Here is a 15,310-nt window from a genome sequence, read left to right on the forward strand (position 1 = left end):
TTCCTCTGTCCCTTGTGCTAAAACCAATACTGATACAAAGATTGGGACTGCATAGAACAGGGCTTCAAAGAAAATGTGGAATTGGCTATGATTAGATTATAGAATTAGAGTAGAGAATGCAATGAGGAGGACAGACTGGAAAGCTAGCAAAACAGGATGTATACAAGAGATACAGTTACTAAAATAGTCATATGTGATTCTTTGGGACCTAGAATATGTCAGGCATACCTCCCTTTTTTATGCTTTGCTTACTGTACTTCATAGACACTGTGTTTTTACAAATTGAAGGCTTGTGGCAACCCTGCATCAAGCAGTCTATCAGTGCCATTTTTCCAAGAGCATTTGCTCACTTGTAGCTGTGTCACATTTGGCAATTCTCACAATATTTCAAACTTTTTCATGATTATATTTGGTATGTGACCTTTTATCAGTGATCTTTAATGTTATTATTGTAATTGTTTGGGAGTACCACAAACCATACCCATAGAAGACGGCACACTTAATAAACGTTGTATGTGTTCTGAATGCTCCACTGACCAGCCATTCCCCCCACCCCACTCCTTGAGCCTCCCTATTCCCTGAGACACAATATTTAAAAATAGGCCAATGAATAACCCTATGATGACCTCTAAGTGTTCAAATGAAAGAGTTGCATGTGTCTCCTTTTTTTTTTTTTAACGTATTTATTTATTTATTCAGACACAGCGAGTGAGTATGCAGCCAGGTGCACATGCACACAAGCAGGGGAGAGACAGAGAGAGAGGTGGGGAGAGAGAATCCAAGCAGGCTCCATGCTGTCAGCACAAAAGCTTGAGGCAGGGCTCAATCTCAGGAATGGTAAGATCACGACCTGAGCCAAAATCAAGAGTCAGATGCTTAACTGACTGAGCCACCCAGGGAGCCCTGCATGTCTCTCACTTAAAATCAAAAACTAGAAAAGATTAAGCTTAGTTAAAAAAAAAAAAAAAAAAAAAAAGGCATGTCTAGAGTTAAGATAGTCCAAAATCTAGGCCTCTTGTGTCAAACAGCTGGCCAAGTTGTGAATGCAAAGGAAGAGTTCTTGAAGGAAACTACAAGCGCTTCTCCAGTGAACACCCGAAATGATAAGGAAGTGAAACAGCCTTACTGCTGACATAGAGAAAGTTTTAGTGGTCTAGACAGAAGATCAAACCAGCCATAACCTTCCCTTGAGCCAAAGCCTAATCGAAGGGAAGGTCCCTACTTTAATTCTATGAAAGTTGAGAAGCTTCAGAAGAAAAGTTTGAAGCTAGCAGAGGTTGAGTCATGAGGTTTAAGGAAAGAAGCCACCTCCATGACATAAAAGGCAAACCATGCAAGTAATGATGTAGAAGTTGCAGCAAATCATCCATAAGATCTAGCTAAAATAATTAATGAAGATGGCTATACCAAGCAACAAATTTTCAAAGTAGATAAAAGAGCCTTATGTTGGAAGAAGATGCCATCTAGGACTTTCATAGCTACAGAGGAGAAGTCAATGCCTGGCTTCAAGGGTTCAAAGGATAGGCTGACTCTCTTGTTAGGGGCTGATGTAGCTGGTGACTTAAGCTGAAGCCAATACTCAACTATTCTGAAAATCCTAGGGCCCTTAAAAATGATGCTCAATCTATGGGCATTGTATGTAAGCCAATTTGACAATAAATTATATTTCTCAAAAAATGATGTTCAATATACTTTGCCTCTGCCTTACCAACGGAACAACACAGTTTGGATGACAGCACATCTGCTTACAACATGGTTCACTGTACATTTTAAGCTCACTGTTGAGTCTTACTGCTCAGAAAAAAAAAGATTCCTTTCAAAATATTACTGCTCACTGTCAACACACCTGGTCATCCTGGAGCTGTGACAAAGAAGTACAATGAGATTGGTGTTATTTTCATGCCTTCTCCCACAACATCTATTCTGCAGCCCATGGGTCAAGGAGTAATTTCAACTTTCAAGTCCCATTATTTAAGAAATACATTTCAGTTCGGATGACCACTGGGTATTATATGTAAGTGATGAATCACTAAATTATATTCCTGTAATAAACATATTTTGATTTAAAAAAAAAAGAAAAACGCATTTCATAAGGCTACAACTACCATGGATAGTGACTCCTTTGACAGATCTGGGTCAAGTAAATTTAAAGCTTTCTAGGAAAGATTTTGTAAAATGTCTCAAAAGTTAGTTTGTCTGATGTTTCCTCATGATTAGATTCTGAGGATTATCACAGAAACATCACAGTGTTCTTCTCATTGCATTTTTTCAAGAGGCACAATTGTCAATTTACCCCATTCCTGGCAGTTAACTTTGATCAGTTGATAAAGGTGGTGTCTGCCAGGTTTCTCCTCTATAAAATTATTTTTTCCTTTATAATTAATAAGTACCTTGTAGAAAGATATTTTGAGGCTATGTAAATAACTTGTGACTTATCAAAATTTACCCACTGTTTTAGTATCTACCGGACATTTCTTGCCTAAAGTTACTACTAAGATGGTTGCCAAATGGCAATTATCTAATTCTGTCATTTCATTATTTGTTAGTTGGCTTTATGGGGCACCTGGGTGACTCAGTCAGTTGAATGTCCGACTTCGGCTCAGGTCATAACCTCGCCTTTGTGGGTTCAAGCCCTGCATCAGGCTCTGTACTGACAGCTCAGAGCCTGGAGCCTGCTTTAGATTCTGTGTATCCCTCTCTCCCTGCCCCTTCCCTGCTCATGCTCTGTCTCTCAAAAAAAAAAAGAAAGAAAGAAAGAAAGAAAGAAAGTTATTAGCTGGCTTTCTTCTGTAAGGAAGAGTTTTCTTTATTTATTTCTGTACTTATTTATACTAGTAAGGGTCATGGATTCTTACCTCATACAAAGGGTTATAATCTATTATTGTCACTTATCTCTATGCTCTAATTGTCCCTGATTGGGCGAATAGGAACTCTTTAAGTTATTAGAAATGGTAAATAAATTCAGTAAAATTACAGAACATAAAATTAATACCCAGAATTATCATAGTTCTGTTTCTATACACTAGGTAGTAGAAAGGGAAATTAAGGAAAAAACCCCATTTACAAGTGTACCAAAGACAATAAAATACCTAGGAATAATCTAACCAAGTTAAAAGACCTGTACTCTGAAAACTATAAAACACTGTTGAAAAAAATTGGAGATGACACAAATAAATAGAAATATACTCCATGCTCATGGATTAGAAGAATTAATATTGTTAAAATGTCTATACCACCCAAAGCAATCTACAGATTCAATGTAATCCCTATCAAAATATCAACTACATATTTCACAGAACTAGAATAATTCTAAAATGTATATGGAAAGACCCCAAATAGCCAAAACAATCTTGAAGAAGAAAAAATCTGGAAGTATCACAATCCCAGATTTCAAGATATACTACAAAGGTATAGTAATCAAAACAGTATGGTACTGGCACAAAAACAGGCACATAGATCAATGAAACAGAATAGGAAGCCCAAAAATAAACCCACACTTATATGCTCAATTAATCTACGACAAAGAAGGCAAGAATATACAATGGGGAAGACAGTCTCTTCAACAAATGGTATTTAGAAAATGGGACAACTAGATGCAAAAGAAGGAAACCAAGACCACTTTTTCACACAATACACAAAAATAAACTCAAAAGGGTTAAAGACCTAAATGTGATACCTGATACCATCAAAGCCTAGAAAAGAACATTAAGCAGTAATTTCTTTGACATCAGCCTTAGGAACTTTTTTTTAAGTTTATTTATTTTGTGAGAGACAGAGAGACAGTGTGAGTGGCTGAGGGGTAGACAGAGGGGGAAAAATGGAGAGAATCCCAAGCAGGCTCCACACTGTCAGCACAGAGCCCAATGTGAGGCTTGAGCTCACAAAATTGTGAGATCATGTCCTGAGCAAAAATCAAGAGTCGGACACATAACCAACTGAGCCACCCAGGCGCCCCTGCCTTAGCAACATTTTAAAAAATCTCTCTCCTAAGGTAAGGGAAACAAAAACAAAAATAAACTATTGAACTACATCAAAATAAAAGGCTTATGCACAGCAAAGGAAACCGTCAACAAAACAAAAGGACAACCTGCTAAGTAAAAGATTTGCAAATGATATATCTGACAAGGTATTAATATCCAAAATATATAAAGAACTTATACAACTCAACAGCAATAAATTTTCTATATTCCTTCTAAAATCTTTATCATTCCGTATTTCATACCTACATCTGTAATCTGCCTGGAGTTCTTTTTTTTTTTTTTTTTTTGTAAATGGGATGACACAGGGGCCAAGTTTTATTTCTTTCCTATATAGATAAGATGTCCCACAAAAAGATCAATCATTCTGTACTGCTCTACCATGTCATCCTTGACATAAATCAAACATGAATAAATGTGTGAGTCTGTTTCTGGTGTTCTGTTTTATTACTCTGATGTATTTGTTCTGAGGAGGCTACCACACCATCTTGATGTTCACGACTTTCAAGTCTTGAGCTGGACAAAGCAGTCCTCTCATTTGACTGTTCTTTAAGACTGCCTTATCTATTCCTGGCCCCAACTATTCCTGTAAAATTTAGAATCATTCTGTCAAATTCCACAGAATCCTCGTAAGATTTTGACTGGCAATATATCAAAGCTATGAATACATTTGGAAAGAATTGATAAATTTACAGTAATGAATCTTCCAGTCCATAAATATGGAATTTATCTCTCTAAAGTTTTACAAATTTTGACCATAGAAGTGTTCTACACGCATCATTAGACTTACTGCTAGGTCCCTGATATTTTTTAATGGCATGAAAAATAGTATCATAGTTCCAGTTCTAAATAGAACCACAATAAATTATGTCTCTCCCACTGAATGTAGCCATAAAACATGAACAGAATGCATGAAGCTGCTATTTGAGGACTCTGAAAAGTAAATGGTAGCAGGTGAACTACGAAAAAAGATCAAAATTTGAAGTCTACCATACCAGCACTGAGTTTAACTAAAGTTAGTACAAAACCAAGAAGCAAAAACAGAGAGCTCCAAGAGAAACCATTTATTTTTGGCTGAAGAAGTGGGAAAAATAGTCTTAGTTTTCAAAGAAAGGAATGGAGAATTCTCCATTTATCCTTTCCTTTCTCCATTTTCTCACATTCCAGCCCCCAAGCAATCCCACAGCTCCCATAAAAGGAGCTATGATTCCAAGAAAGTGAGGTGAACTCCCACTGCTTTTTTTCTTTCCCTATCGTACTGCTACTTGGCACTGAACACAGGTACACACCCAGGGAGTATAGTGCAGAGTAACTAAAGTCTCAACTCTGCAGCTAGGGAACCACAAAGGGGAGCCCTAGAAACCAGAAAGTGCTAGGGAAACCACAGAAAAGGAAGAGCTCAGAACAACGATCCAATAAACTTTTTTTATAAACTCCTGGGCTCCATCCCAGGCTACACATGCATAGATCACACCTTAAAAAGAAGAGCAAAAACCTCTGAGAACTGAACTACAGGAAAGGCCACTGACCAGGTCCTTTACTGGCCACTAGGAGGAACATACACAGGATATATCTTACTGGGACTCAAAGGCTTTAAAAATGGAACTGACATTGAAACAACAACCCATAGAAGGCTGGTGTGAGAACTTCCAGCCTAAATCCAAACAAGTAGACTGTCTGCTAAAACAAAAATATCAGCATTCTCTGTAGGATTTACACAAGATCCAGAGTTTCATAATTTAATGTTTTTAAAAGTCCAGTTTACAGGGGTGCCTGGGTGGCTCAGTCAGTTGAGTGCCCCACTCTTGATTTCAGCTCAGGTCATGATCTCACAGTTTCATGGGTTTGAGCCCTGCATTGAGTTCTGCGCTGACCACGTGTGCAGAGCCTACTTGGGAGTTCTCCTCTCCCTCTGCCCCCTCCAGCTCGCTGTCTCTGTCAAAATAAATAAATAAACTTTAAAAATAAGTAAAAGTCCAGGTTACAATCCAAAATTACTCAGCAATACAAAGAACTAAGAGAATCTCAACTCACAAGGTAAAGGAAAAACACAATCAACACACCTAGATGTTAAAATTATCAAAAAAAAAAAAAAACATTAAAGTGGCTACAATAAAATGCTTGAAGAGGTACAGGTGAACACTCTCAAATCAGTAATCTAAGCTTCCATCTTAATCAATTAGAAAAGGAAAGCAAAACAAATTCAAAGCATGCTGAAGAAAGGAAATAATAAAGAGCAGAAATCAATGAAAATGACAAGAGAAAAATAATAGAAAATATGAATGAAATAAAAATCTGGTTCTTTGAGGGGGGCCTGACTGGCTCAGTCAGAAGAGCATGTGACTCTTGATCTTAGGGTTGTGAGCTCAAGCCCCACATGGGTGTAGAGATTACTAAATAAATAAACTTTTAAAAAATCTGGTTCTTTGAAAAAGAACAATAAAATGCATAAACCTCCAGGAAGACAAAGAAAAAGCGAGAAGAAACAAATTATGAATATGAGAAATAAAGGAAGGAATACCAGCACTAATCTTGCACACATTAAAGAGGTAATACTAAAACACTATAAACAATTCTATACACATAAATATGACAAAGAAATGGATCAAAAACGCTAATTCCTCTAAAACAAGAAACTACAAAAACTCACCCAAGATGAAATATATTACCTGAATAGTCCTTTAACTGTTAAAGAAATTTTAGTAGATTTAAAGAATAAATGACAACAACTCTACGTGACCCCTGACAGAAAATAGAAAATGAATACCTCCAAACTCATCTTATGAAATCAGCAGTACAATGATACCAAACCAAACAAAAACAATACAAGGGGGTGGGGGGTGGGGGAACTATAGATCAATATCTTTAATGAACAAAGATGCAAAAAGCCTCAATAAAATACTAGCAAACTGAATCTAGCCATAAAGAAAAAGGATAATATACAAGTAATACAAAGCTAATTCAATTCACAAAAATCAATGTAATCCACCATATGAACAGTCTAAAGAAGAAAAATCACATGATCATATTAATCAGTGAAGGAAAAACATATGACAATATTCAAGATCCCTTCATGATAAAAATTTCCAGCAAAAATGGAATAGAAGGAAATTTGCTCCATCTTATAGGACATTACAAAAACAAATAAAACCTAGTACTAGTCAGTGCAGTAACTGCAATAAAGCAAATTAGACATGACTGAAATAGGATTAGCAAATGGATTAGAAGAAACCATCCAGAATGCCGCAAAGAAGGATAAAAAAGAAAACAGAAGAGAAAGGATATTAGATATAGAAATAAAGTGATTAGGTCCAATATATGTTTGATATATTACTCTCATAAGGTCAATGGGGAAGAGGCAATTTTTAAACAGATATTACCTGAAATTTTTCCAGATTTGATAAAATACATCAATTCACGATTCAAAAATCTCAAAAGTCGCAAACAGGATTGACACATTCACAAGATTTTACTATGACACAACATAGTAAAACTTCAGAAAGACAAAAAAATCTAAAAGAAGCTAGAGGAAAAATACAACTTTTAAAGAAGCAGTAGGCTGGTAGCCGACTTCTCATCAGAAACATCAGAGGCCAGAAGACAAAGGACTGACATCTTTACGGTGCTGAAAAGAAAATACTGTCATTCTCTACCTAGCAAAAATACCTTCCAAGAATGAAACAAAATGAAGACATGTTCATGCAAACAAAAGATGACATTACAACACCAACAGATCCACACCAAAGGAAATTCTATAGAAGCCTCTCCAGGAAGAAAGAAAATGATCCCAAATGGAATGTGAAAGACACAGGAGGGAATAAAGAATAAACTGATAATAAATACATAGGTAAATGTAAATAAGCACCAACTATGTCAAATAATAATAAGATCTTACAGGATTTATAAACATGAAGACTTATCACTGAAGGAGAGATCATAAGCAGGAAAAGAGTAAAAACGTTATAAAGGGTCCCTGTATTGCCTGAAGGACTGTCATGCCTGAGCAGACTTTGGCAAGTTAAATGGCAATTTAAGAATACAAGTTGTAATTTCTAGGATAGAAGCAGAGTATACAACTTTAGGACTACTACAGGGAAAAAAAGGAATGAAAACAAAATCATTTCAAAAGAGGGAAGGAAGGAGAAAAAGGGGTGCTAAGAGCAAAGGGGACAAATATGAGATGGTAAAGTTAAACATGAATATGTCAGTAATAACGTTAAATATAAGTGAATTAAAAGTTCGGGGGTGCCTGGGTGGCTCAGTCGGTTAAACGTCTGACTTTGGCTCAGGTCATGATCTCATGGTTCATGGGCTCGAGTTCCGTGTCAGACTCTGTGCTAACAGCTCAGAAGCTGGAGCCTGCTTCAGATTCTGTGTCTCCCTCTCTCTCTCTGTCCCTCCCCTGAGCATGCTCTTTCTCTCTTTCAAAAATAAATAAGCATTAGAAAAATTTTAAGTTCTAGTTAACACAAAAAAATTAAATCCAAGTATAGGATATTTAGAAGACACAATTCTGAAATGCAACTACACAGAAAAATTCAAAGTAAACCAACTGAGCCACCCAGGTGCCCTTCCCCGGTTTTTCTTAAAGTCACAGGATGAAGACATCATGACTTAGTACAAATTAAATTAAATCCTGAGAAGCCTGACTTTCTAGAGAAAGTGGCCCTAAAGGAATGTCTTCACTGATAATCTAAGAAGGTATTATTTATAGTTTTCAAATCATTCCACCAACTTATCATGTACTTAGTGTTTAAAGGAGTCTCCCTCTATGCACTGGCCCTTTTATACCTACTGACTTCTCTATCAGAGGGATAGGAGATAAACATCTTATTTTGCAGGCACTTAGAATGGGAGGAGAGGAGAGCATTAAACAAGCCCTTAGCAATCATGAAATGAGAAGTTTTGAGAAGAAAAAGCACAGGCAATTGGGTTCACATATATGCATCAAGTCCCAGGGTAACAATGAGCTATATCTAAGAGAAAGAAAATACAGTCATACCACCTGTGTAAGTTGCACCTGCTTCCTCAATAACAGGTTCTATATCCTGTTACATAATGAATTAGGGTTTCAGAGCAAAAATGTAATACAAAAGGATTCTACAAAGTCAAAAAGACTGAAAACACTAACATTTCTATTAAAATATTTGACTTCCAAACTTTCTTTAAAAAATAACCCACAAGCTTGAAAAGACTTATTAAATGTGAATTACAGATATTTTCGATCATTATCCCCTTTTAAATACTGCTTTGCTTTCTGTCATAGAAGGAAATTAAATTGGTCAGGCATGACTTGTTTTTCCACTGTGCCACTGCGGTTGTAACCCAACACCCTGTGCTCTTTTTGATAATTAAATACTGAGACTTTGATTTGTTCTAAAAACTTCCCAAGACCCAAGGTAAGGTACTGATTGTAATTTCAAAAGTCATCTTTTAAATACCTCAAATCCTAAGAACATAAAGTAGAGAAGTAAGTATATCTACAGGGTCGAAAACCTGAATACAATCACATTGGCCCCATCTCCCACTTCATATTGCACTGTGACAGTCCGGGGCAACTATTATCTACCATCCACTGAGGGTACAATCATAAACAAGAGCCATCTTCTCCACTGTGAGCCCAAAGACACACGATTTCATAAACACTCTGCGTAGCTTATTCCTTGAGCCAGAAAGGACGTCCCTAACTGTAAAGTCAGACCAACTGTCTTATAAGTGGAGAGGCAATATACAAGAGACTATAACTTCACCACAACCGCATTACAGTTCTGGTCCATTTTCCCTTTCGCCTCTTACAAATGTCTAAAGAAGTCCATACAATGCTCATTCAGGGTCTGAATACTTAAAAAGAACCTAATTTAAGAACCTCATTTTACAGATGAAAACCCTAAAAAAAAGTTTCAATACTTTATCCAAGGTCACTTAAGTTGTTGGTCTCTGACCACTCATTTCTAAGGGGGCATTATTTGGGACTTGTACCACAGTTTCTGGGTAGCTGCTAAGAGTCTCCCTGCTATAAGCAGGAAGGCTAACTAACAATCTACACCGGGACATAAGTAAGAACTTATATAACCTCCTATCTACCTACAGGTTCACACCAAACACATGCCCACAAAAAACTCTGAAAGGTATCAATGTACATAAACAAGAAGCTACTCTGCAGGAATAAACCAGCTGTCTTTTCTTGGAAAACAACTCCACTCTAAATTCTTGACTGCTGTCTTTCCCTTTACTATCAGCACAGGCTGTCAATAGCTGTAAAAGTTGTTATAGACACTGATAACCCACCAGCTAAAAAAGCACTCTTCTGTCCAACTTCCCCACTCTCCTGGCCAAATGTGATCTCTTATTCTTGAATTCCCACAAGAATGTAAGTGCCTCACAACACCACACAGCCAGCCAGCTGTGGTTAAGTACATGTCTTAACTCTAAGTAGATAGCAGGTTCCCATACTTCTTCAATAAACTCCCCGAAATCACTACTATGCGTTTTTGTTCTCTTGATGTTGCTGTTGCTGTTAATCTCCAGAGAGCCTCATAGACCTATGTGCTCAACAAACATTTGCTAAATGGATATAAACAGGCTGATCATTTTCCAAATTTGGTGTTGACATAATTCTAGGACTGGAATGTTATTATACCACAGTAGAATTAAAATATATCTAAATGCCAGGGGGGGAAAGGTCATATAACAGTAACTTCTAAAGTTTAAATGAATGTTTTTGCATTCATTACTAACTTTCTGGTGGTATTTGAAAAAAAAAAAAAACAAAAGCTAAAAATCTATAGGTAACATTTGCTAATTATATTTTTCAACATTCTGAGGGTGTTTTCTTATTTACTGAGGTAGTCTTGTGGGGGCTTTTTTAATTGTTTTGTGAAGGAATAGTCACCCAATAATTTACCTGTTATATCACACCATTCCTTGGCTTTTGTTGTTCTTGCCATTCAAAAAGGCCTAATACCTTTCTGTCTTTACAACTGTCAATCTTAACATGAAATCTTTTATCTTCCCAACTATATGTGATCTCTTTCATCTGCCTTACATTATAATTATGTATATCATTTTTAATCTCTACCAGTATATGACCCTGGTAGGGAGTGAAAATGACTAATTTTTTTAAACTTTGATTAGTGTGTTGAATTCATATCAGACTGGAGTAACATCAACTGTCCCTATATAACTGAAAATACAGTCTGTACCCCTTAAGGCCAAAATGTGAAAAAAAGTTAAACTGTATTAATAATCATGTACCATCATTATTTTAATTGATATCTTAATGCTTACAGAAAAAATTTTAAAAACCTAAACACTATTTTTCAGGAAAGCAATAAAAACATAATTAAGGAAAATTAACACTATCTGTTACATTAAGCTCTAAAACATTCACTTATAAGAAGGTAGCTGGGAATGTCTCACTGACCAAATACAGACAACAAAGCTCATACATGGCAAAATCATCTCCTTGGACTAGCTGGTACCTGATTTACTACAGGATAACAGTATTTCCAGAACTTAGATCTTGAATGATCAAAAGATAATATATACAACCACACTTATGAAATCATAATTGCTTTTAAAAACCACTAACTGCCCAAACACAAGTGAAAAACCATCCTAGCACATGTTAGCACTACAGATACACACATCACTGGGACTGTCCACTACAAACTGCACCACCATGACAACATAGCACAGATTGGGCCATGGTGACATGAGCAGTCATTCACAACCCAGTTGATCACACCACCCACTACCCACCACGCACAGTGCAATATATATAACACACTGTTTTTCAACTACAATGTTACGAACACTTCAAAATTCTTTTAGAACAATTCTTTTTTAAAAACTTGTAGTTTGTAAACTCTGAAATAAATGATCTACTCTATTTTGAAAAGATCCTCAGGTTATCATCAAAGATATCATTAGTTAAAACCCACTGTCTACTTGCAAGACAGTCTTTCTTTCCACATTGGCCACGTTTGTGCCTTTCAAACACACACATACCCTTCAAAGCAAGTACTCTGATAGGAAAGAAACATACTACAGAGAAAATCCTTCCAGATGAGAAGTCACAGGACCTCCATTCCAGTCCTGGCCAGTCCCCTTTTTAGTCATCTGACCCAGAACTAAAGTTTTTCATCTGACTGCTATACAAAGCAAATGGCACACTCTATGTAAAAGAGCTTTACTCTTGTTTTTTTATTGTTTATTTTTACTATACTAATGTAGGCATTCAGTTGATTGTTAGTTGATTCTAGAGTACGTGAAAACAGCTTGTTCTCAATTTTTTTTAAGCAAATCTGTTCTTCTTAGAGTCCAAAAGGTCATTTGTACTTCATGATGAAATTATAACCGGATCAGTTCATTCAAAACTAAGATATTAAAATGATATGGTGTGCAGCATGTGTCTGTAAATGCCAAAGTACCAAAATAATCAGACTCCTAGGCAGGCTCCTAGGCTTACTCCTAAAAGTAAATTTTGAGTTATATTTAGGAAAATAAAAAGGGTTCTTGTATTGCAACATAAAAACGCAGGGCAGAGTAAGAAGATTAGTAGGTCTACAGCAGAGGGGCCAAGGTGAGGAGTACATATAATCAAAAATAAAGTCAAAGATGACAAAAGAATATCTGACAAGTTGAAATCTCATAACACATCTAACAGGAACTCTTAATATTCTTGAGCCAAAAATGATATGGTGAAATGGTATTTGAAGAAAATTATCCCAGCAGCTGTGTGGAGGATGAACTTATCAGAGAGGAGTGTCAGGAAAACCAGTTTACAAGTGTTTATTTTAAGTAATACAATTTAAGTACTACAATAAGATGGTAACTAAGAAGATGAAAAGGGATAAATCTGATAGACACTGTAAGGAGTCAGCCACCCTTGGTGACAGGTTGAATTAGGGAGGTGGTAAAAGACTTGAAAATGATCTCAAGGTCCTGGTCATGGGTGGCCTACATCATAACCACACCTGTGCAATGCTGACAGTTCTTGCACTGGCTTTTCCAGACTGCATCTGAACCTCTTTAGCTCTTTTCACTGTTCCCATAGAGACACTGCTCCACTTAGGTGGAAACAGAAAACTACCACCACCATGATAGTGTGGAAATACCCTATAATCCAAGGCTCCAGATTTCTTGATGAAGGAAGCCTACTCTTCTAAGGCTAGGGAACTTTCTCCCCACCTACAGAACTGGGGAGAGGGGAATTTCCTCTCTCGATGCCCCAAACTGTCTCTATACACTTGAAGTCCAGCTCAATTCTACACAGATTTTTAGATACAAAACACAGATGACACCACTGATAGGTCATGTGTAACAAAATAAGTCAGCCAAATTATATCCATAAAGGTTCATTCTAAACTGAAACAAAGCAAAGTTGATTACATTTAAAAATTAAAATGGCCAAAAGGCAATCTTATGGGGTTATTTTTAATGTATCGTAACAATAGATAAATTCTGTTCCAGAATGCACTGTGCTACATAATGATTCTGCAGTTTTGCTGAAGCTTTTCTTATTTCTGCAGCTTTAAACACATGCTATTGGAAAGCAGACATCAAAGTGTTTTCCTTGTGTAAAAAACATACCATTAAGCTATTTCCAATTTTATCAAGCACAAGTTATCAATAACAATGTGTATTTGATCAAGATCTTATGACTACAGTGTCTTCAAAGAAGGATCCTGAATAAATTTAATAAAGAAAAGGAACTTGTTTTGATCCCTGGGAGTCTGTCTATGGGTAAAAAGAGGTTCTAGGGCTTAGTCAGAATTAGCTGTAATAACAACATCCATTCTCCAAAAGGACTGATGGTCCAAGCTCATTGAGAAAACATGTCTTTTCCATCGAGATATTAAAGATGTTCGAATACATTATTGTTTACACACACTTTACCCGCACAAACAAAAAAAACAGTTATAAAATTTTCTCATTGCCTTAGTTTAAAAACAAATAAACCAGCCTACCTTGCAAACGGATTATATATTACCTAGGAAGGTTACCAAACTGATCTCGTGATAAAAAGCTCTCCAAGCCACTGTCACTCTAACCCTTCCATTTAGATTTTTTTCGGGGGCAAAGAATGAAATGCCCTATTTCCTTGTTCGAATTAAGATTCTGCATATCAGGAGATACAGAAGATCAGGTCGTATCAGGTTTAAAGCCACAGGCGGGCAAGGGGAGCCAGGTGCAGCATCGCCTTCATGCTCCGAGACAAGACCAAGTCTTCGCCTCCACGCCGAGAGCAGGTGCGAAAAGGACACTCTGGGGTTTCAGCTACTGCAACCATCTTCCTCCACCGCAGACCCGGGGCCGCCCTAGGAGAGGAACCTTCTAGTCCAGTCACCCCTGGGGGCCCGTCTGCTGAGGGCAGACGGCGCGGTGGATTCCTAATCCTTTCCCCTGACGGGTAATTTCCTACACCAGCCCAGGGATTCACAGTCCCACGCCCGCCCCCCGAAATTGGGCTGCAAAGGGCGCGCAACTGGGGCCCACCACCACCTCACAGCCTCCCCTGGGAGGCGTGGGCCGGGACAGGGGCTCTCAACCCCCGGTCTCTCCCTCTCGAGTACCCGGACGCCGCTCACCGTGAAGGGGACATCCCCGACGCTGCCCACAGAGTAGCAGTTGTCTCCAGGGTTGACAGCCCCGGTGAGGACCTGATGCAGATGCATCTCCGAAGCCTGGGCTGCCAAGGGATTGCGCGAGAGGAGCGACGAGCCACGCGCCCGGCTGCGAGAGCGCTTCCCCCTCCGCCTCCCTGGGGACCCACCCGGCGGCGGCTCCGGCTTAACGCCTCGCCCCCCTCTTGCCTTCCCCCTTCTTCGTCCCTGCCATGGGAGCTCCCCGACCGCTGCCACCGCCCGGATCGCCGCTCGGCTGCGGAAATGCCCGGATGCTCCCACTGCCTGCTGCACCGGCGCACAAATGCGGGAGGAGCGCAAGGGTGCGTGTACGGCGGGGGCGGGAGTGGAGGGGGGGGGGTGGTGCCGAGGTAGCGCGTGAGCCGGGAGCGTGCCGGAAAGGACGCTCCGCCCGAGAGAGAAGGGCGGTGCGCGCGCCCACCCCCAAGGGAGCCACAGTAGAGTGGGAGGGCAAACCCCTCCTCCCGCTGCTAGGCTTTTAGCTCAGTCCCGCTCCCCGCCGCGCATTTGCGCGTGCGCGCGCAGTGGTTTCCAGGGCAATTGCGCGCGCCGCGTGGACCCTTGTCCCGGGATTGCGCGCGCAGACCTGCGGGAGTTCCCTCGGAGCCTCCCGGCTGCGGCCAATGGGGGCGGGGCGGAGCAGAGGCCGCTCAGGGCCACGCAGCAGTTCTCTGGGGACACGCC

At 38.9% G+C, this 15,310-nt stretch overlaps 1 protein-coding gene across 2 annotated transcripts in view; it reads right to left on the reverse strand.

Moving 5' to 3' along the window:
• The window catches only part of DMXL2 (Dmx like 2), a 152,411-nt gene extending 137,564 nt beyond the window's left edge, over positions 1-14,847 (reverse strand). For both annotated transcript variants that reach the window (XM_049613614.1, XM_049613613.1), the window contains exon 1: positions 14,570-14,847. In XM_049613614.1, coding sequence (XP_049469571.1) covers positions 14,570-14,656 — 87 coding nt within the window. In that variant the 5' untranslated portion in view covers positions 14,657-14,847. The remainder of the gene's footprint in view (positions 1-14,569) is intronic.
• Positions 14,848-15,310: the final 463 nt, after the last annotated feature.

The sequence above is a fragment of the Panthera uncia genome, assembly GCF_023721935.1.
Source record: "Panthera uncia isolate 11264 chromosome B3 unlocalized genomic scaffold, Puncia_PCG_1.0 HiC_scaffold_1, whole genome shotgun sequence".
Taxonomy (NCBI): Eukaryota; Metazoa; Chordata; class Mammalia; order Carnivora; family Felidae; genus Panthera; species Panthera uncia.